Source organism: Calonectris borealis, chromosome 18 (genome assembly GCF_964195595.1).
Source record: "Calonectris borealis chromosome 18, bCalBor7.hap1.2, whole genome shotgun sequence".
Taxonomy (NCBI): domain Eukaryota; kingdom Metazoa; phylum Chordata; class Aves; order Procellariiformes; family Procellariidae; genus Calonectris; species Calonectris borealis.
Window position 1 is genome coordinate 4,146,318 of NC_134329.1, and position 22,940 is coordinate 4,169,257.

Sequence of the window (22,940 nt, forward strand, 5' to 3'; positions counted from 1 at the left end):
TCAGATGAAGATACGCCCTAATGTTCAGCATGCCTACATCAGTGCAGGAAGGATTATCTCTGGAACACCACAGATGGAGAGATTAAAGCTAGTTTTCCTTTCCTAAGGGAATCTTAAATAAACCATGAAAGAAGCCCCAATTTTGTTACATGGATTAGTGTTTAGAGCAAGAGAGGTGAAGAGTTGTTGGCCCTAGGCCACAGTGATCACATCGTGGTCCTCAAATGGTCAACGACGTTAAAAAGAAAGGTTATGTAGTGATTAGGAAAAGAGATGCTCTCTGATCAGCTCAACACTTTTAAAATTGAACTTAAAATGACGACTAACTCCTAAGCTGAAAATGTTTTGTCTCTGGTTCCTCCCTCCCTCAGCTTTGGAAACTGGGAAATCACTTTCTTGTGAAGGTTTAACTGAGCCTTCATTCACATATTCATTTACTAGAAAGCCTCAGACAATACTGTGTTAACCACAGTAATTGATTCCTGACAATATGCTGATGAAAAAAAAGAAAAAGGCTGTAATGAATCCAAAGGAAAGCCCGGCACTGCAGTACTCCCAGCAGTACAAAGCAATTACCATATATTCACTGCAGGACAAATGGTAACATATAGCCCCCTACCTGCTATCATGAGTAGCTTCTCCAGATCCTTGATGAGGTGAATTTGGAAGACAGCACCCATTCCTGGGATGTGCGTTAAGGAATTCTTCAGGACATTCAGGGCATAGAGACCTTCTTCTGCACCCACCAGTACTACCTACAGTGACAACACGAGAAAAATAAAGATAGTACTTACATGAGGAGAACAAGGAATGCTCCAAGAGCAAACTTGGACAATACTGTTGAGCAGTGAAGAGAAAAAACAAACGAACAAACAAGTATATAATTACACATATTGCTCTTAAGATACCCTTTCCATGAAAGAAATACCCAATACTCAGAAGGGCCTGACTGAATATTATCATTACCTGGTCACTGAAGGGCATTGTGCAATTTATGTCCAAACGGTCTTCACCTTCTAGCTTCAGCAGGGAGTTTCCAAGCAACTTCTGCAAACAACAAAAAGATTTTTTTTTTGTTAAGTTAATCTTTATCTCTTTTCCTATTAGTATTTTAACAATGTAAGGTCATCATTTCAGACAGGCAAAAAGCTTGGCACAGATTTCTTTATCTCAGAACGCTAAAAATTGTGGGGATATTGCCTACAAAAGAAATAGTAAACATTTATCTACCTGAAACGCAGTCAGGCAAACCGATCAGAGTTAACCTAAACTCTGTCCCTATCCTTTCCGTTTCCCCCAGTCTCCTGCATTGGAGCAGTGAAATTTTCCTAGGGGAAGGATTAAAAAAAAGTCCAAATGTGGTGGGAGCATGTATTTTCCTCAAAGAAAATAGGAATGCCAGCATGAGAAAAGAGATGATTTCCTGCTGGTCAGATATTCCCTACCTCCAGAGCTAACATTCTAATATGCAATGCCATAGAATCAAATCTCCCTTTATCAGAAAACAAAGAGTTATCAGTGCAACAATGGTGAAAAAGGCTATCCAAAACAAAAACAAATCCATTTTAACCTCTTATTTTTACCAGGAATAAAGCTGAAAGTAAAAAACACACAAACACTCCCCCCCAAGAAACAAAAAACCCCCAACTCTGTAAGAATGGGAGAGGAGGGAACTTTTTGCTTGTTTCTTATGTGATGCATTATGAGATTGGATTTAAACCATGTCCTAACTGCTCTTTCTTCCTTTTCTGTTTGCTGGAATTACAGAGATATAAATTTGGGATCCTCTTACTATGCTCCCCAGGTCTAAAGAAGGGTTTGTAATACAAAGCATGTGTCTCACAATGAACTAGTTTCCTGGTACTCATATTGTACATCATAAGGCAGAAGTAATAACTTACCTTCAGTTAAACCTCAGTATGTCAAATACCGAAAAATTATTTTTCACAACTCTGCTCCCTCCCAGAATATTTTATTATTAAATTAAACTTTTATACTCACAGCATCAGCCTCAGCTTTTTCTCTGGAAACTCTCCCACCTGCCACTATTGATTCCAGTGCTGTGACCCAGCGCTGTTTGTCAGGGAAGCTGGGTGCTAACAGGTAGAGTGTTCTACCAGGCCAGCAAGTGGTGTGTGGATGAGACTCCAATTTTAGGATATATGGCACATCTGAGATGTTATATAGATAGAATAAGACTTAGATTAGTTTTTGGAATATTGTCAGTGGACTTAAAATCAACACCTTTCAGCCTCATTGGAGAGAAGTTGTATTTATCATGACGTGTTACCATGCAATTTATACATAGGTTTCTCCTTTACAGGTCCTGCACAGGCTAGCTACTTAAAGCTAAATATTAGCTGGATGTATGCAATCCATACATACAATGCTGTCTCTACTAAATAAAAATAATTTCTTGCCTTTTATTCAAAAGAGAAAGAAATACCATTGTGAAAAAAAGTACAAAAACAGCCACTTGACTAAAGTTTTCCCTGTACTGTTCAAGCAAAATCTGTAAAAATTGGTTATGGAAACCTTTGTTTTTAACAATCTGTATCCTTTAATGTTAAAGTCAAGACATACATAATCTTTTCATCAGTTCTATTCAATACATACAAATCAAAACATCGACATTTTTTCATAATAGACTGTATACACCCCACAGTATTTCTATGTTAATGACTTTCTGGTTAGAGCACAATGGTGGCATGAATTATGACACTTCACATTTGATAGAGAGCATTGAGAGAAGAAATTTAAATAAACCGAGTGCTTTACAAAACTCTTAAAATTTACTTCCATTTGGCTTCATTATATTATTCACAGTTCAACTACCATGACAGAAGCAATCGCCTATGTCTAAATCTCGATGACTGACCTATTCACCTAACTCAAATAGAGGTAACCTCAAAATTACACAGTTACAGAGCGGAAGTTAAAGGGAGAAAACTCTGTTCAGCCAAACAGAATGCCAACTGATGGCAAGCCAGATGAAATCCATTTGACCTCATCTACGTAAGATTCTCACCTGTCTTTGCTGTATTGGTAAGTTCAGTAGCTCCTACAGCTCCATGAACAGTTACATCACCATCAGGAAGGCAGAGCTCAAACTCCTCCAGAGGCCTCTGTCCAGCTGCGGGGAGAGTGGGGAGGCAGATTAAGAAAGAAGAACAAACACGTAAGTAGCAAGCAAATGATTGTGATAGCAAAATGAAGTGGGTACACACTGGATGTTTCACAGCTGGATTATTATGACATTATTATGACCAGCTAGTAAAACCGTTAAGGATCTAGAAAAACAACAATGTTGCCTTATTATAGAAGATTTAGCTAAACTAGGTATGGCCACAGCAAACAGTAACAATCTTTTAGCCGCTCAACTCAGGAAACAATATCTGAAGATTAAAAAAAATGTTCTTCCTAGAAATGCTAAGTTACCTTCTCTTGCTTCTGCATCATAAATGAGCACTTTCGTTCCCTCCAGGACAATATACTTCCTGTCCCAGCCCTGTTGCCCACGTTTATTATTCCTGAAGAAAATAAACACAAAACCATGTTGGATTTTCTGCTTGGATTCTGAATAAAACGAGCATGCAACTCCTAGGAAGACAGATTTCAGTGGCAATAAGTAATTGTAACGGGCATGTACCGATTATCACATTGTAAGAGCCAGGATAATATAAGGAACTGTTCCAAATGTTTTAGCACCTGATATGGCACCATGTCTATACCTGTTGTGCTTTAATCTGGCAAGCAGCCAAAAACTGCGCAGCCGCTCGCTCACTCCCCCCCCTCACCCCCCCAGCGGGACGGGGAGAGAATCAGAAGGGTAAGAGTGAGAAAAACTCGTGGGTTGAGATAAAGACAGTTTAATAGAACAGAAAAAGGGATAATAATAATGATAATGATAGAATATACAAAATGAGCGATGCACAATGCAATTGCTCACCACCCGCACTGACCGATAACCAAGTAGCGATCGGTACTTCCTGGATCACGCCTACCGTTCATATACTGAGCATGACGTCACATGGTATGGAATACCCCATTGGCCAGCTGGGCTGGCTGTCCTGATTATGTTCCCTCCCATCTTGTGTACCTAGCTCAGTCAGTAGGCACGGGAGCTGTCCTTGGACTAGGAGGGCACTTAGCAACAACTGAAAACATCAGTGTGTTATCAACATTCTTCTCATACTAAATCCAAAACACAGCACTAGGAAGAAATTTAACCCTATCCCAGCCGAAACCAGGACAATACCTTGGCACTTTCATCCATCCTTCAAGACGTAGACTGCTGCTTGGCTCCTTCAGCTGCAGACCGGGAGAATTCATTTTATCCCGGCAGAATGCTTCAGAGAAGTGTGTGGCATATTCTGCTGGCAGTCCACAAGTAGCTGGCAAGCAAGTTGAGCATTTTGGGTGACACATCACCTGGCATTCTGACAAAAGGACAGAGAAAAACTTTTGTTAAATGACAAAAAAATCATGACACCACTGCCTCAACTTCTAATGCACAAACCCCCGCTTTTCCAAGAATCTCCTTCTACTCTAAACCATCAAATGTTTTCTAATGTAGAATGTTTGCACCGATTTCAAAGACTTCATACTTGGTCCTTTCTTCAGCTTTCACTGAAAATCTGTTCGAGGTGGCTGATGCCTTTTCATTCCACCGTCCGGTTACACTTTGTTTATGCACACACTCTGCTCTTACCAAGACATTTAGATGCTTGCCGTCCAAAGTGCACAGTATCCAGACACACCGCACATTTTGTTGCTCTCATATTTAGCCCCACGTTAAAACGATGTGGGATATTATGATGCATTCGCTCTTTCAGGCGTCGGCTGTACTCTGGAAGGTACAAAATTTATTATCAGGATGAAAACTGTGATAGGGATGAAAATTGTAGTAAGTTTTGGCATTTTAAGGCCAAGGTAATATAAAGTGACCACATATCTCTATCAAAGCCCTGCTGACATGGACACTGTTTTCCCTTGCAATCTGCAAATCTTAAGCTACATTAGCATCTCAGTAATTACCTTATACAGATGCACAGAATGTGCCGCTTGAGAACAGACTGCAGAACTGAAATGGCTAGTGTTCGATGTAGCAAAATTATGTCAATCAAACCATCTAAATTTCGAGTCTGCACTCAGCTCCAATTCTTACGATGCGCTAAACTAATCTCCCAACTTTGCTTACAGCTAACAAACCCTTCAACACCTACACTGTTGTAATCCATACACAGCAGGCCTTCTTCATACAGCCTTCATGCTAGCCATCAGTGCCAGCATATCTCAAAGCATACCTAAAATCCCTGTTAGTGGATCTATATTGAGCAAAGTTTATCCTTGAAATTCAGGGCATGGTCTTTCACTGATGAACATGATTCTCTTCCCTGCCCATGATCTGCCTCTGAGGACATCTCCCCATGCCAATGTTACCCACCCTCAGAGCACCCTGTGCCTCCCCAGCTCTCTGTGATGGCTGGACCAGTTTGTGGGTTCTGGCTTTTTCCAGCTAAAAGCTGGAGGTTTTAGTTTAGAGTCTCTGGGTTCAACACTGACTCTGGAATACTGGTTAACTAAGAATAAATGAGCAGAGCTCTTAATCCTTTAATTTTTTCTGATGATCCTCTCCCCTCCATTCTCAAGGATATGGAAGGGTATCCCCTTTTTCTCGTTAATAGGATATTAATGTCATCTTTGACCTGGTATCTTCCTTTTATGCCTAACCAAAGTCTTCTCCCTTTACCAAAAGTCTTGATAAAATCTTTCTGCTCAGCACAACAAATCTGCAGTTTAGACAAGTAAAAATGTTAACTGCTAAGGAAACAGTCATGAATCCTTTTGATCAATGCAGAGAGTAGTACAGAAAACATACTCCTTTGAAAAAAACCATGCTCTTAAAACAATTCATGCTAATAATTATTTTATTGCTGAGGTTTTCAGAAATGAAATACATAATCCAAACAGAGAATTTTAAATCAAAAACGAAAGCAAAACTTATCATCTGATATTCCTATCGTGAAAAAAATCTGGTTTTGGAATTTAAAAAAAAGAGATCGCATTCAAATAGTAGACAGAAAAATAGTAACAGAAAAGTTCACCAAGAACCTACCCTCTGGCGTGGAAGATTCCTTCCTGCGACTGGAAGGTGGAGCTAGCAAACTGATCGGAGTAGGCTGATGCTCTGGTGAGCGGACTATGGCAGACATGATGATCTGCTGCCTGGCTGTGGCTGGAGTAGATGGATGAGGGTGGTCTGATATTTTCCGATGAGCAGCTACAGATGAGATAAATGCCACTCATTAACATAACCAATATGAAACACTGGTTCATAGCAGTGGTTCTGTGTAACCATTCCGTTACAACCCACAGAAAAAAGTGTAGCCTTATTGCACCTTCACAGCAGTGGGTAAGAATTAAACAACATATGTTACTGCTATAGTCGCACACAATTAAAGGCACGTTTTCAGACCAAAAACGTGCGTCTCCTTCCAGATTCATCTTTTCTGTTAACCCCTACCTTCTTCACGAGCAGATCTGAGTTCAATGCGTGTTTTCTGTAGAGCCTCCTCCAGCTCAGCAGAACGAGCCTTCTCCTTCTCCAGTGCCACTTTCAGCTCATTGTATTGCAGGGGAACCTGTGTGGGTAAAGAAGGGTCCTCTTTCCGCCGACTAAACAGGCCCTAGCAACAGAAACACACAGACAACTCCTAACTCCTAGTAAGAGATGGCTTAAACTAGGCAAAGTGAAACTAGCTAGTGGCAGTCCGGCCAGAGGGCCTAATGGTAATTCTGATATGCGTAAGGATGGATTTTTAGTTCGTATTGGCACTGGAGATAAAATGTTGAGATATGGATTAACTTAAAGAGGGATGTACATTACCTGTTAGTACTCACACCTTGAGTTTCCGAAAGCATCTAAACAGAGGATCTCAAAATAGGTGGTTAAAATTAAATTACTTAATTCAAAATGACAGAACGGCTTATGACAAAGATGCGACACAAGTCACATCGCCTGACTAATCAATCCTATGCTGTAACTAAAGACAACCACTCTAGATACACAATATGTTCATACATGCATACATACTTACCATTAAAAAAAAAAAAAAAAAAAGAAGCATGGTTAAAATTCTGTATTCCTACAGCCTCACTGAGGTGTAGCTACTGGGTTGTAACCTAAGTATTGTAGGAATAACAACATACTGGAAAAGCCATAAAGAACACGTTCTGCCTAGTAAAGTTTGCGTTCAGCAACTCAGAATACTCTTTAATGAGGACACATTTGTGTTACACAAAGAAAGATAAAACAGAATATTATGAATACAGAGCACGTAACTAATCACAAAACCATCATTTAATTCCATGCCTCTCAAACCTTTTTTACCCACCTTTTTCTTTTTCGCTGGTTGGTCCATCTTTGCCTGCAGGAAATCAATGAGTTTGGTTTGCTGAGAAATAGTGCCCTCCATTTTCACTTTTTCGTGGGAATAGAGAACCTGTGAACCACACACACGTAAGAAATTTCATCTTAATAGAAGAAACAAACAGATAACTCAATAGCAGAACAGAGCTAAAAAATAGTATAAGGAAAGTGTCACAGAGAAACAGTAGATCACATCCTAAAACCCCACAGGGAGTGGGGTTTTAGGATGGGGAGCACAGAGTGCTGCCCACTGTTTCCTCACCCTCACCTGAATGTTTTCCAGCTGATATTCCAGGTCACTTCTTTCAGTCTTCAGAAGATCTGCTCGATCTAGAGCCTCTTGCAGACCTTGAGTTAGGCGGAAGATGTGATTCTTTTGTAGATCCATTTGCTGCTGCAGCTTTGCCTGCTGTTAACAGGAAAACAAAGGCCAGTGTTTTGGTTTTGTTGTTTGCTTGTTTTTAAATAAAAGCTATTAAATGTTATCATTCCTTGTAAAATAAGCATCATTGCGGAACTTAAAAGTAAACAGACAATTATTTAAAAGCTTGGAAATTACAATATTCTAGAAATTTTCCTTCCTTTCAGAACACATTATGACTAAAGATCCATTTCTATGCAGTGTATTTATATTAATTTGTAGCAATACCATTTCTTTCAACTGCATGTTCAAGTTATTTGCTTTTTTAAGCATTTAAAATCTTGTAATTGTTAATAAGACTGCACATACATGAAAAATTTCTCAATGCCATTTTCTCAAGCTCTCTATACAATCACCAGAAGACATCTCAGTACTTTGTAATAAAAAAAAAAGTCTTCCCTATAAACTAGGGTAAACTCCTTCCTCTATAATCATATAAGATAAGGAAAATTATGTCCAATTGTTTACATCCTGTCTCCAACTAACAACAGAAAAGGGCACATGATAAACTGCTCCTAATTCTTTCAGGTTTTGTACTTCAATGAGAAAATCCCCAAGTATGAAAACCATTAATGCTCATGTTATGAAGCAAGAGCCAGAAATCTCTCACTGTGATGCATAATGGAGTTCTCAACTCCAGGATAACTTGTCAGTACCCCAGCTACATCAAAAGGCTCTAATTGCCCTGTCTAATTGCCTGTAACCACCCTTCCCCTGAAATCCTCTGCAACCTCCTCCCCCACTGTCCAGGTCCGGCTGCCTGCATTCAATGTCTCACTGATATGGTGCAGGTGTGTAACCTTGGATCAGACTTCTGTGAACCACGCTAAATTATGAAAAAAGAGCTGTGAGAAGCCTCACCCGTGGCCTCCACCCATGCACCCTCAGCACATCGGCTCCAGAGCTGCCTTTAAGCTATGGTCCTTGCACTTGGTCTGCTCAGAGCTACGTTTAAGAATGCTGTGCCTTGGCACAGACCTTGCCTTGCAAACCTGACCTGGGATGTGCCTCATCACTACAGGCTTCTGTAATGATCACCGGGCCGCTGGCTGAACCTGATTACCTTCACCAAACCTGCTCTGCTCTTCTTACTCAGGTACTGTGGGACTGGGCCCACTGGCTGCAAGGTCCCTGTCCTTCCCTGACTTGCTGTCACCCTTGGCTCCCAGCTCACCTTCCCTTGAGGAGCAGTTCACTTTTACCGCTCCCCGACATGGCCGCACACTTTGCAAAGTTTTAAGTAAAAACAAACCCCCCAACCTTATTAATGTCCCCAGTTACACAGAAGAAGGATGGATGTGTAACACTGCTATTCACACAACTTCCCGCCCCTCACGATGTGGAACCTTCTTCTGAAGTTAAACATGAATTTCCAAGGTTACCTCCTCCAGAAGTCTCTGCTTGAGCTCCCTTTCTGTCTCAAGCTTCTGTTGTAAACTGCGTGCATTCATCTCCAACATAGCGTGCTTCTTCTCCAGGTCATTGAGCTAGGCAGGTGGGATAGATGGTCAGAATAACATTGAACACTAACAAATATAGCATTCCACAATCTTAAAATCCAACTTCACCAAGCACACACTAAAGAAAAATGATACAATTATCCTTTACTTACTATAAAGATAACGAACAACATTGTGGTATGCCATTGCTCAAATGCAGATATCAAGTTATTGAAGGACTTCACTGTACACCAGGCATCATAGGCTGCTTTCTGCTTTAGTCTTTTTCAAAAGGAAATCTGAGGTCTTTAGCTTGAAGATAGGATTCTATTCTATGACCTCCAGTCTTTTTAATTTGCTCTAACATCTTGAAAAAGCTGCTCAAGACCACATTTCTTCAAGTAATATCTCTAGAAAAGTATCTCATCCAATTATGAGAGTCTAGGGTTGAAAGTTACTTACCTTATCAGAAAGGCTCTCAGCTTTGAGTTTTTGTTCCTTTAGTGCTTGCTGGAGGGCCAGAATCTCTGCCTTGTGTTCTTTGACAGCTAGTTCTACCACCTGACGAGATTCAGTAATACGCTGATCTGCTCTCACTCTGTATTAAAATGGAAAATAATGTTACCTAACTCCTTTCTGGGCTTGACCTCTTCCTAGCATGCAGTGGCATCAGTAACCCTTTCAGGGGGTTGCCTCAAATTCAAGATGTTACTTTATAAAGCCAGACCGTTTGCTGCAACACTTTTATATCATATAACCCTGTTCCTGCCCCTGCTAGAACTGCAGCCTGAAAATTCAAGACCCCACACGAAGTTAGGAGCAAAGACTATTTTTCCATATAATAAAGTAAAAGATAATAAATCAAGACATTTTATAAATTACAATGGTAAATACCACTCCCCACGAATCGCTTACTTGCGAAGAAACAAAAGGAACAATATCACTGGTGAATGACTACTAACTAATAAACCATTTTTAGAACTACCTCACAAGATTTTATATTTAGTTCCAACTCCCATATCCTATTCTAAATATAATTTTTGTACTAGCTTCTATAAAGCATTTTCATAAAAGTTAATAAAAGGAGGGGGAGGGAGGAGAGACCTGCTCTGTTTCTCAGTATCCAGCATCCTCTGCAACTCTCTAACTCGACATTCAAACTGGGACTTCTCATCCCCTAGAACACTTCTCCATGCTTCCCACTGACGCTCTTTCTCCAAGAGTTCATCATTCAGGGCCTCCAAGTCCATTACTTGCTCTTCCAGCATTGTACATGTTGTCTTCAAGGCCTCCATAGTCTAAAAATAAATCCTCCTATCAATTCTCACATCCCACATCAAGCGTGCACTTTAAGCTTCAGCCTTACCATTTAAATTACAGTACATGCAAATTTGCAGCAAACATAAGCTGGTAAGTCACAACCCATTTATTTCAAGGCTTCCATACATTCACTTGTGATTGCTGTTAACGTCAGTTCTATCTCATTATGAAAATTTTGAAATTTCCAGGGTCACAAAATTAAAATTAATAATTCTAAATTACAATATCTTCAGAGTGCAAAATTTCAAAATAAAATTGCATAAAAATACAATGGGAAATACAAAAATTTCCATTCACTCAACTGCTCTGGGAAGGCAGGCTTAAATGCCATTGCCTCTGGAAGCATATTCATTCCTTATAGGTTTCCATATTTAAAAGAATTTTTTGCCTTTCAGATAATTAGCTAGCTATCACAAAGAGATTGTGATCCAGACTTATAAAGCCTTACTTGTTTCTGACTGGTAAGCTGCATCTCTCTCTCTGTGATCTCTCGACGGAGATGGTCAACTTCACTTCGCAACTGGACAACCTCATCATTGGCCCCTGAGGCCTCATCAAGTTGTTTGGACAGGAAGAAATTCTGATTGTTCAGTTCTGCATTGTCTTCACTGAGCTGGTTCAGCTGCTCTTCCAAATCTGTAATCACCTAGAAAGAAAAATAAATTAAATTACATGTCAGTGAGTACAGTTTTTTTGAAAAAGTGTTCTCCTCTCACAGAACCATTTATTGCCAAGCAAGGAGACAACCTGGCTTTTAAATTTTTTCAAATTTAAACAAAAGCAATATTCTAATGGTAGATTTTATGCACCGGAGTGTACTCTGAGTAGGAATAGAGTTTTGTTTCTTACAGAAAATAGCTTGATTTTTTTAATTTCGTTTAGAGTATAAAAATGCTGCAATGCAATTTATTATTTGAGAGAGAACTGTCACATCTAAAGCACTGGATGGGGAGTCAGGAATTCTGTTTGTTTTCTCAGATCTGCTGCTGACTTAGAGTGTGCCTTTGCCAAAGCACTTTACCTTTTTTTGGCTCAATGTCCCCTTAAGTGAAATGAGGCTAATACCTCTCAGAGAGGCTTTCGAAGCATGATATTTAAGAAAACTGAACAAGAGGTGCAATGGAGGCAATACAATCTGGTGAACCTGCCTAGCAATTGTTTATATTACTATATGTAACACTGTATGTAACCAGGAAAAGCAGAAAAATTTTAAGAAATATATTCTGTCAAAGTAACAGCATTATGGATGGCAGCATGGGATATACGAAGAAAGAAAAAAGTGCGGCAACACAACAGCCTAACAGAAAATCAGTGAAAAGCAAAAACTCAACAAGGACAATAGCCTTGCCTTTAATGGAGTGGAAGCATCCATTTGTTTAATCAGAATACCATTATACTGTACACTTTAAACCACATTCCCCTTCAATTTAAAGAAAAATATGAACAACAGTGGCCATTTTCACAGTCCCATGTGATTTTTATGAATGAAAGGCCAAGAACACTGGATGGATGAATACCTGTACCTCCTCCTAACTCAAAAACATCATACAACAGAAGAGAAAGAAACCTCAGTATAATCTTGAAATCAGCTTAATAAAAAGAATTTCAGAAACTGGTAAACTTTATACAATTCATATTCAACTCTTACAAATATGTTCTAAAGGCATTTTTTGCCTAGATGACAAAGAAAAGTGAATAAGATACTTCATTAAATGGGAAAAATTAAAATTCCAGAGCACAGTTGGCCACACATTCAAATTTAAATGTTCCAATTTCCTACACAAGCCAAGGACTTAAATATCTGAAGCAGTAGAGCACAGAGCATACAGCTCTTCTCAGCTATCTGGAAAGATGACAACCATTTCTTCTTGAAGAATCTGTAACGCGTATTTTGGCAGCCTTTTACCATGCCTCTCCTAGACCTAAATTAACAGTATTTGATTTTTAAATTGTCAGCAGAAAAAGTCCAACTGACATTACTCCCTGCTGGGTGAAGGGGAGTTCCTGCTACCCATATGTTCAGGGTCAAATCAACATGATTCATACTTTAAAACACAACATTTCCAATGAAAATCTGATCGTGTGGTTGTTTCCTGAGCACTCTTACAGCCCTATTCAAAATACACATTTTATTCTGTATTGTATGCATCAAGTTTTCAAAGAACTCAGACTGTATCATAAGGATGTGTTAGTGTCTATACTGCTCTAGGGATAAGAACTTAGAAATGTATTTATACAAACAAAAAGGAACAAAAGAACATTTGTTTTTACAGTGTTTTACCTACCATTCTTACAAGTAACTTACATCTCTCACTGAGATTTCTTCTAACTGCCAGATAAGATAATCTCTCTTTTTCTTCTACTTGTTTTTATTTTCAGGTTTAACCACACCACATATCTAGGCAGTTTTGAGATATATTTTATACAACCATGGTTTCTTCCACATATATTTTATGTATCAATACAAATACTTTCTATAAAATTATTAAACTAGTTTTGAAATACAAAAAGCAGAGATAGGGGAAACACAAAATGGATAAGGTGACATGCAGAGTTAATGTATCAAACTACTTAATTAATTTTTTAAAACTGGCTGTATTTCAAGTTGATTTTATCCCTTAAAGGCTGGAAGTTAAGCTCCCATTCACCTTTATTCTATATTCTGAGATTTTGACTTCTTTCCCTAAACATAACTAAAATTAAACCAGACCATTTTATATTTCACTGTTACATTTTATCTAGTAGGATATTTCTGGAAAACTTAAGACAAATAACAAAGCAGTTAAGAAAGAACAGTTGCAGAAGAAGTGACATGATCTCCTTTCTTGAATATTTTCCTAACAGTATATTTATTGACAATTCCAAAATGGCTTGGCTTAAATTCCAAATATATTATAACCTATATAAGGTAATCTTTATAGATTGATAGATTTTAATTTTTTTTAAAGAGAGAAAATTTGTTCTTCTCAGTATAATTTTCCTTTTTTCATAGGGAAAGGGAAAATTTATTTAAAAATCCAATTTTTAAAAGCTATCTGCAGCTATGTATAACCCAAAGGATTACAGAGTTTATAAATACTACAAAGCCTAAATAGTAATGGGTAATACTGACACAGGAAAATGGGACATGGTGTGATATAAATGCCTGTCCTGGGAACCAAGAAGAAAGAAAACACAGATGAAGAAACAGATTTGATAGGAAATGTTGTTGTAGGCATACATACATACATACACCCTATGCCAGAATCCGGCACCTGAAAAGAGTTAATAGCTTTAGGTATTTTTCTTTTCAGTTAAGGAAATCTCCAGGCAAAAAAACCCAATTAAACGAACCAACCAACCCTGAGCTATTCTGGAGTTAAATTTGAAGTATATTAAAGGAAAGTATGTAAGAAAACACTATTTTATCCTTTAGAAACCCATAATATAATTACAAAAATCTTCAAATTCAAAGTTTATAAAACAACCAAACACTTGAAAGCTTGGAAAAGTGATTCTAGACAATCTAGACAGCCACTGTATCTGTGCCACTGTATCATCACTCACAGAGCAACTGAAATTTTCTCTTCAATCTGTGCACATCTTCATCACAACTAATCCACAAAATAGGGATATAATCTAACTACACCACACTAATCTTGCAGATTGTTCACTACATGCCACATCTAAGCGCACAACTTATCTTTATACCGATACAGAAGACTATATCTCATTTTTAAATATTACAGAGCAACCCAAACATAACAGCTCTTCAGCAAAAGTGGCCATATTCAGCACAATTCCCTCCCCATTGCATAGTTTCAGAAAAGCAAAGTGTTTCTCTGTTGTGAGATTGCGCAGATTCTCATTATACCTGGCCCTACAAACTTCCCCAGGCATGGATCACAAACTAAATATCATAGCAACAAGCAGTTCAGGGCCATGATGACTAGGCTTGCATACCAGACACAATGTACAAAATTTAATCCATATGTTCCACGTATCAAAACCACAGGCAAAATAATGAGGGAAAAGAGAAAAGGAAGCAGTTTTAGAATACTAATAACTGCAGCTTGCAAACTTCTCCATAACCATATTCCTTCATGAAGCCATCTCAGTTCTCAGATGCCACCGACAAACATGCAGGAAAATGCTAGGACACAGCAAGGTAAACTGTTTCAGGATGCTATCAGCAGCATTTTATTTCGAGTTTAATGCAATTTTTCGTACAACCTTAATTCAGAACTTCCAGACTAATGCATAGTTTTACTCTATCCATTTCCACTCCTCCCCACCCCCACCAGTCTTTACTAGAAAGCTAGCTGTCAGAAGTAAATAGGAAAACAGAAAAAGCTATCTCTCAGCCCCAAATTATTGTGAAGAGAAAGCAAAAGCAGGCATTAGATTCACTTCGTCTTAACCTACTTGCATTTGGATCTGAGAGACAAAGCTTTTCTCGCAGAGAAATACCAAGAATCGTCATGGAGCAGAATACCTCTTAATGAACACAGCTGCAGCTAGATACCAGTCTTGTATCTCTACCTGTTGGATCAATATATAACAATGAACTCCTCGCTTTCTTCCCCTTTCCATAGGCAGACAGCATCTGTGACTTGAAACATACCTTACACGGAGATCTCAGTCTCCAAAAACTCATCATGGCTTAGCTTGAGGGACATTGCTCTCTCGTTAGGAGCTGCAGAGTAGTAGGACATTGCACAGCCTGCATTCCTCTCCTTCCCACACCAACCCAATATTAAAACATAGTCTCCTGTACTCCTCTATCCTAGTTCCCAGAAGACAGGCTGCCTCTACCAACCATGGGCCTCATCCTCAAATGACGATGATGTCGTCGTCCGCGGCGAAGGTCCCATTAGCCTCTTTCACAGCAACACCTCATCAACACCCTAGAAGTCTCTGACTTTTTGTCAGGCTACAAAAACTACAAAGCTCCATTTTTGCCTATAACTGGCATCTGCCATCACATTTTCTGTGAAATGAGAATCAGGGATAACCACCCAACAGCCAATTTGTTTTTTCTTTTTTTGCAAATTTAACAAAGCCATATAAAAGTTTTTGCCTGGGTATTAGCCTTGTTACAGTGGGCAAGATCCCTTTACTCTGAAACATAATGTAGCATCAAAGTATATAAGATCTTTAGACATAATTTCGGAAGTCCTCAAGAACACAGATTATTCTTGTATGCCAACTCATTGAGCCAATGTGGAATCAGGATCTTAGACCGAAGTCAGCAGGACTTTATGCATGACTAAAATTACACATATGCCTAACGGGCTTGCAGATTTAATGCCTCAATATCCAGTCTCATAGACAAGTGCAGAATCAAGCCTGTTAATGCTTAACATAGGAACACAAGATGATGACATAAGAACCTCAAGGAGGGAAGATAAACCTTGCTTTACTGGAGAAATCTTGAATAAATGGAAATGCAATATCCAACTAGTATTAAGAAACATCACTCTCCTTGCTAAAGTAAAAGCAACAGCTTGTACCTGAAAAAAACTAGAAGATTCAGATGGTGGTCCCCTGGAATAGTAATAGTATTTTACTAAGCTGAGTGTAAATATTTTATAGGATTATTTTCTTCTAAATATTTATAGATTTTACCGCACGCTTACTGAATGTTTTCTTTTTCAAACAATTCTACAATTATTTAGATAATGTAGTTGTATTTTTAACTTCAAATGTGTTGATGATCCAACAACAAGCCATAATTAAGAGGCAGTTGGAAACAACTGAAAAATACATACATTTTCCTATTTAAGAAAATGCCTTTTATTTCTAGATCTTTTTCTGATTGCCTGGAAAATACTTTTAACACTCAGATGGATCATATTTTTGATAGAATAATTCTTTAAATGTAGAGAACTAGTCCTTCTCCCGCAACAGATTTGCTGGATGAGCTATCATTGTGAGAAGATTATGATAAAATATTGCTCTTCGTGTGTGTCCACATGCATCTGTGTGTGTACAGCAGGTACTAAAATTTACAATTTTTATTGCAATGATGTATCCTATTATTTCTTGCACAACTGAGAGACAGAGAAAGCAAATGCTAGCATTTTCTTTTTGACTCTCAATAGTAAAAGAGAGATGTCACAAGATGAAACAATGCAGAGCTATCAGAGCAACTGAATATAAACTCACAAACAAGGCAGAAATTATGACCAACATCATAGCAATGGTCTCTATGTATACACCCCAAAACACAGCAATTTAAAATGAACAAATAGGAGAACTTAAAAAATGTCTACTTGGTTCGAGACCTCAGCAAAAGGAAGAGCAAGAGTGCAATGAGAGTACAAGGAAAGCAGACACACATTTGAGGTGTAAGCCTTCTCTACAGTAGGAAGCTGTGACCTTTGTGAAGCTAGAGAAACAGAAGAAATACTAAAGAAAGTAGATTAAGTATTTTTATTTATCTTTTGAATACTATGAAAGTACTGAAGTAATTCAATCTTTCAATTTTTTTTTTCCCTGTCTAATCTTATTTTCGTAATTCTTATGCTTTTTTGGGCTTTCTAATAAGATTAAATAAAAAATAATTCCATACCAAAGTTTGCCAGACTAGTTCAAGGAGTTTGTTTCAGCTTAAAAAGGATACCTTTTCAAAACTTGCTAAAAGAATAAACCCACTGATTATCATGCTGCAGAAGTAGCAGCATATTACAATTATTCCCCTGAAGTGTTATCTTATTTTAAAAGGAGTATAAATTCTAATCACCTTCAAGCAGAATCACATGGTCACCAGAAAGCAAAGCCTGCATCATACTGGTCACAATCAGATAAAAATGAGGTTGAAACATCCGGTGAAAGCACCATAATAAACGTTCCCTGATCCCTCACTGTCAATAGAAGGTTGTCCTATATTTTCTCTCAGTGCTCCTCAGTAGACAGGGTGGACAGCTAGAACTACTCATAACACGGAACAAGAACATTTCTATCCACAGTCAATTACATTATACAGGCATTCTCCTGGGCTGGAAAGAGAATGTATGATGAGCATGTATTATTCATTTAGGAACTATTTAATTAATTTCATATTGATGAGGATGTCTGATCCCACTTATCCCACTGAAGGGCCTTACAATGCACAACACTTTTAGAAATCCTTTTATGCAGAACCTTTGAAGCTCTCAACATTCTTGAAATGTTATGGGTCGCTCTTCACTACTGGAGATTGTTCACCACGCTTACAGAGCCAAAGTGTTACTAGATAATGAGTTACAACCTCTGAAAGGCTGCCTACCATGCAGTGAAAAGAAGTTACAGATTTCCCACAACTCGTTTTTGCCTGCATGGAGATCACATAAGCATTTTCATAGAAAGCTATCATTCTGTATGAAGGGCAAGATAGAACAAAAGAAGATAGCTATGGATGTAAGATACACGATAGCACATACAGAGCTAGAGGATCAATCTAAGTAAACGAAGCAGGGAACAAAAAGTAAAGTTTCTTGTGCAGGATTTCTTTTAGCTAGAGGTTAACACACTTTAAGCTCTACTTCCTCATTTCTTCATATCAGGATATTCTATGAACAGAATACAAGAATCCCCTTTGCTTAGTGCTAAAGAGCAACTGAGGAAAACAGAGTAACTCTCATCCTGAAAAGATATTTTTGAAAGATGAAAACTTGTACATTAGATACCTAGTTCTACAGCATGAAAAATTAAGTTTGAGGAAATCACTGGAAGTAGGGAAACAATCAAGATTAAAAAACCCCAGCAATTAAGCCCGGCTTACAGGGTGGGGTAAGGAGAAAAAGCCTAGAAAGATCGGCAATCAATGCTGATCCAGAGGACTGTGGTCCTTATTCAACACTTTTGTAATTCATGTCATTGGAAGACAGATGGCCTCCATCAACCAAGTTTGAAAATAGTGTTAATCTGCAAGAATCCCTATTGACAGACAAACCCTCGGACATCTGTCCTGGATTGATGAAATGAAGCTAAAAACATGTCAAAAGATCTCAAGCAATAGAAGGTGCAAATTAAGATCCTAGAGTCCTCTCTGCTCTTTGAGCAGATGACTACATGTCAATGTATTATTTGGACCCGTAACATGTCTTGCCTCTTCAAACAGTGTTAAAGTCCTCCTTAAAACCCAGAGTAGCATGAAGGCTCTTCCACTGTGGCCTAGATCTACAGTCTAGCTCAGGATTTGGACAGGTATATCTTTTCTTCTCGTGAGCAGAAAAGATCTGCACCTACAATCATTTTTTGCAGCTGCTACACCATTCTTATTAGCTGCACTGCAATGAGATATTTTAATTTACTTTCTTCTCCAAAAAGAAGAATAGTGTCAATTTCACGATCAGACTAAAACCTCAAATTGAGGTTTACCTGAAACCTAAAAGAAATCAAATCCAATCCGTCTAGCTCCTACTAACACCTTGAAGCCAGAAGTCCACATTAGGAACTAGTGTCATCAAGGATTAAATAAGTAAATTGATTAAATAAATAAATAGTTTGTTTCCTTATCCTTAATTTCAAAGAACTCAATGATCTGTATTTAATACTCACTGTGCAGCTATTACGAAGGGCTTCAAATTTACGCTGGATTTCATCTCTATGTGCCTAAAGGAGGTAAGAAGTTAATCATCAATTTTTCATACATTAGAATTCGAATCCAACAGCTGTTGCTAAACAAACTGCAGAACAATCTACCAGCAAGCAAAGTTTGGAAGGCAGATGCTGCAGGCTATGAAAGCACTCTGTAGTAGCAAAGAACTGATTAGCAAAAGTCACATCCTACTTAATGAAAATACACTTGTGCTCCAAATTCTGAACTACTTTAGAAAAATGTACAAACTCAAGAACTGAATTATGTAAAAGGTTCCATCTGAAATGGTCACCAGAAGACATGTCGATTCCATGTTAAGTTTGTACATTCTTGACATTTAAATTTGAGTTGGTTTCACTTCCATATCCAGATTGGTATTTCATACAAAATAAATACTGCATACAATTTAATGCTTGCAAAGAAAAACTGTAATGAAGTATTATGCAAGCTATCCCAAACAGCTCTGCCAATCCTACCATAAAGTACCATTTAATCCTGAGCCTCTCTAAAAAGCAGTGACGAAACACAATAATCAATTCTTTGGAAGACAGCATCCAAAGTGTGGAAAAGTGCAAACATTTATTTTAAAGAATGCAGTATTGCATGCACCATTTTACCTCCTAATTTACAAGCAAAGCATGACAAAGCAAAAGTTCTTGTTTCAGCCTCATGGCCTCTCTCAAAATTCATCAAACTGATTTAACAAGTGTCTAATGTCATACGCTGTCTGAAAACGTAACAAATGAAAGGTTAGTGCATTAGCACATCCAGCCACCTTTCTTCATTCAGAACATTTTCCTTAGAGCCAAGAGACTAAACAGGAAAAAACTGTTCAGCAGAAGTCAAATACGAGAGCTAAAAAGCTATCTTACCACAACAGGCAATGTGAAAAATAAAAGAAGTATATTAAAAAAATCCATAACAAATACACCCAAGCCCACCGAACTGGACTATCTTACAAGAGCTGGTCCAAAAGCACTACCATTCTGCCATATTAACTGAAGCAATAACTGAGTGAACACAGGTCATAAATATTCATCTGTTTCAGTGGTGGTGCAGGGTAAAGATACCAAGCACATCGCCATCCCGTTGGCAGTGATATTAGTTGTTATGCAAAGCTTTCAGCTGGGAGGGGACCGCCTCAGTTTTGAGCAAAAAAGAAACTGATGCCATCTTCTGTTCAGTTATTCGTAAGCCTTGATGTTGTTGCGGCACTTTCCCAGCATGTGCCCGCTTAGGTTCTCCCATTCTTCTACCCAAAGCACCAACATAATACAAGCACCTATCTCAGCTGAGCCCACCATCCCTTCCGAAAAATAGCAATGGCAGAAATATTCGGAACAGTTCTTTGATCAAATGCCACTGGAGCAAGAGAATGCACATTTTCAACACTTCAAAATAACTGGATTTGAAGGTCATTTAAGACTGCTGCTCAATGGGGGTTAGCTGGTAACAGATCATATACTTCTCCACCCTTTCCCCCCACAGCCCTGGGAATCTTTTATGACGGAAATATTTCTTAGAATCGAGCAGTTTGAAACCATCTTTTTGTACTTAAGAGACAGCAACCGGCAGCATATAATTTAGAATTCCATTTACTGGGAGTGGGGGAAAAAAAGAAAGGAGGGGGGGCGGGAATTGAACTTTTTTTTTTCCTTTATATCATTCACACACCTCACCAGAGACTGCAAGACACACGTGACAATTTTTAATGAAATAAGCATTGGAATAAAATTACGTGCTAACAACACTATTTTCCTAGGAATTTGGTTTTGGGTTTTTTTCCCAAATAAGTATCCTCAAAGCGGGGTAACTGATAGAAAAAAAAAAAAGTCATCAAAACATTTATGATCATCAAGTACTTTCAAACTCATGAGATATTATTCAAATAAGTAAATCACAGAGTAAAACTCTTAACAATAACAATTTCATATTCAACTTTCACCTCATCACAAAAGGAATAATGCTCTTGCAATCAATCAGTTTTGGCAGCAATGAATCACTACTAGGAAGCATTCATATGGCTAAAAATAAGACAAACAAAATTTGACATTTTAGCCATTCCTGCCTCTATCAACACAAGGCACAATTCATATCCTGTTCTGAAAATGAAAAATTAAATAGTATAAATTCCTTTTAACCTCTTTATGAAACATGCACCTACATAGTTCTAATCTGTACATATAGCTCACAGTACAAATTTTAGGGCTCACCGTGAGAGCTTGAATCTCTTCCTCTGCCTCAGCTGTAGTCTCCTCTAGTTCAGTTTTGGCTTCGCGGAGCTGATTCTCCAGGGCTGTCCGTGCAGCCTGCAGCCCGGTAATTTGAGATTCCCGCTCCTGGAGTGTCAGCTGCAATTCTGTCAACTGCCTTTTGAGTTCCAGCTTTTGTTCTTCATGCTCTAGACTAACCTGAAGAAAGAAAAAGTAGCAGCCAAATATCAGTTACTAACAAAGAAAATACAGGCAATGTAATCTCATTTCAGACCTCACTTTAAGATGCCATTGCCATGTCTATCCCAAAAATCACATCTTGACAGATGGCTTAAGTCACTGAGAACTCAAGGATGCAGCTTTGTCTACTACCTAAAAACTACTGGTTTGCTTTGAAAAAGGTTAAAAGCAACCTGGCATTTTGAAACAACAACAAGGGCACAATGGTTCCAGCTGCGACTCCAATATCACATATCAAACGTTGATACAAAAAGCATAAAAGCTGAAGCAGTTTGTGATGAACTTTCTTCAGTGAAATTGAGAATCCTTAAGAATCTTTATTTGAGAACCTTTAGGCATAAACATCAATACTAATCTTTAGGTGTATGTAACATTACATAAGTTTTGCAATTGACTTTCATATCTCATTTTCCCTTCAGATGCTTTTTAAAGAAACCAACCAGATGATCTAGCTCTGGGTTTATTTGAATGGCTTCTGTTGAAGGTTTTGGTGAGGCATACTCAGGGATAAACATGTCATTTCCAGAAATGGGTAAGAAATGAACAAGCAGCAGAATGGATCTCAGTGCTCAAAATCAATTCCCGACCTTAGCACCTTCTTCAGGCTGTCTGCTATCCCAAGTGAATCTCTCTGTTGTGCTGTAGATGCGCGACAAGCCTGCCAGAAATCTTACACTGGTCCCAACCAACTTCCGGTCAAACAAGGACATGTGTTGGTCGTCCAACCCTCTTAGCTAAAGGCAAGATTTCAGTCTTAGCTGAAAATTAGTGGAGTGAGACTGGAGAAGGTAAAAGAAGATTTGCAGTGGATCCAAACTAGTTGATAGGAAACTAAAAATGAAGCACAGCTCAGAAATCTTTAAAAACGCATATTTTCATATTACTGTTAGGTTTCCTTTCCAGAAAACTGCTGAAAAATGTGCATGAAGTAACAGGTCTCCTGTTTTCTCACAGCAATTCTGTTGTGTCCTTTGCTTTCTATTCTGTAGACTCTAAGGCTATGGTTAAGCAGGTCATTGTACATAGCTAAGCTTTTATTCTCTACCCATAACTGCTCTAGCTGGACAACATTATAAGGATATTGTACAAAAAAACATAAATATGATTCTGAGAAAGCAGGATGATCTAAAAGCTCAGATTCAGTTAGGTCTAAGAATGACAAATCCTTAATACTTACTTTTATTTCCTTCTAATGAGCAATTTTTAATTTTTTTTTTTTCTCCTAGGGAAAAAAAAGTACTGCTAGACCAAACTAAATTAATACACCTCAAAATACCATTTTTTATGACACACAGAACTAAAGCAACTTAAT

General features: G+C 38.2%; 1 protein-coding gene across 1 annotated transcript in view; it reads right to left on the minus strand.

Moving 5' to 3' along the window:
- Positions 1 to 22,940, minus strand: part of CIT (citron rho-interacting serine/threonine kinase) — a 74,484-nt gene that overhangs the window by 9,421 nt on the left and 42,123 nt on the right. The window contains exons 23-39 of the mRNA XM_075167261.1: positions 21,389 to 21,586; positions 19,136 to 19,189; positions 11,061 to 11,258; positions 10,397 to 10,590; positions 9,755 to 9,890; positions 9,236 to 9,340; positions 7,701 to 7,841; positions 7,398 to 7,505; positions 6,527 to 6,689; positions 6,119 to 6,283; positions 4,712 to 4,849; positions 4,259 to 4,439; positions 3,439 to 3,530; positions 3,029 to 3,133; positions 2,002 to 2,171; positions 967 to 1,047; positions 620 to 755 (exon numbers count right to left, since the gene is read on the minus strand). Of these exons, the coding sequence (XP_075023362.1) occupies positions 620 to 755; positions 967 to 1,047; positions 2,002 to 2,171; positions 3,029 to 3,133; positions 3,439 to 3,530; positions 4,259 to 4,439; positions 4,712 to 4,849; positions 6,119 to 6,283; positions 6,527 to 6,689; positions 7,398 to 7,505; positions 7,701 to 7,841; positions 9,236 to 9,340; positions 9,755 to 9,890; positions 10,397 to 10,590; positions 11,061 to 11,258; positions 19,136 to 19,189; positions 21,389 to 21,586 (2,365 nt within the window). The remainder of the gene's footprint in view (positions 1 to 619; positions 756 to 966; positions 1,048 to 2,001; positions 2,172 to 3,028; positions 3,134 to 3,438; positions 3,531 to 4,258; positions 4,440 to 4,711; positions 4,850 to 6,118; positions 6,284 to 6,526; positions 6,690 to 7,397; positions 7,506 to 7,700; positions 7,842 to 9,235; positions 9,341 to 9,754; positions 9,891 to 10,396; positions 10,591 to 11,060; positions 11,259 to 19,135; positions 19,190 to 21,388; positions 21,587 to 22,940) is intronic.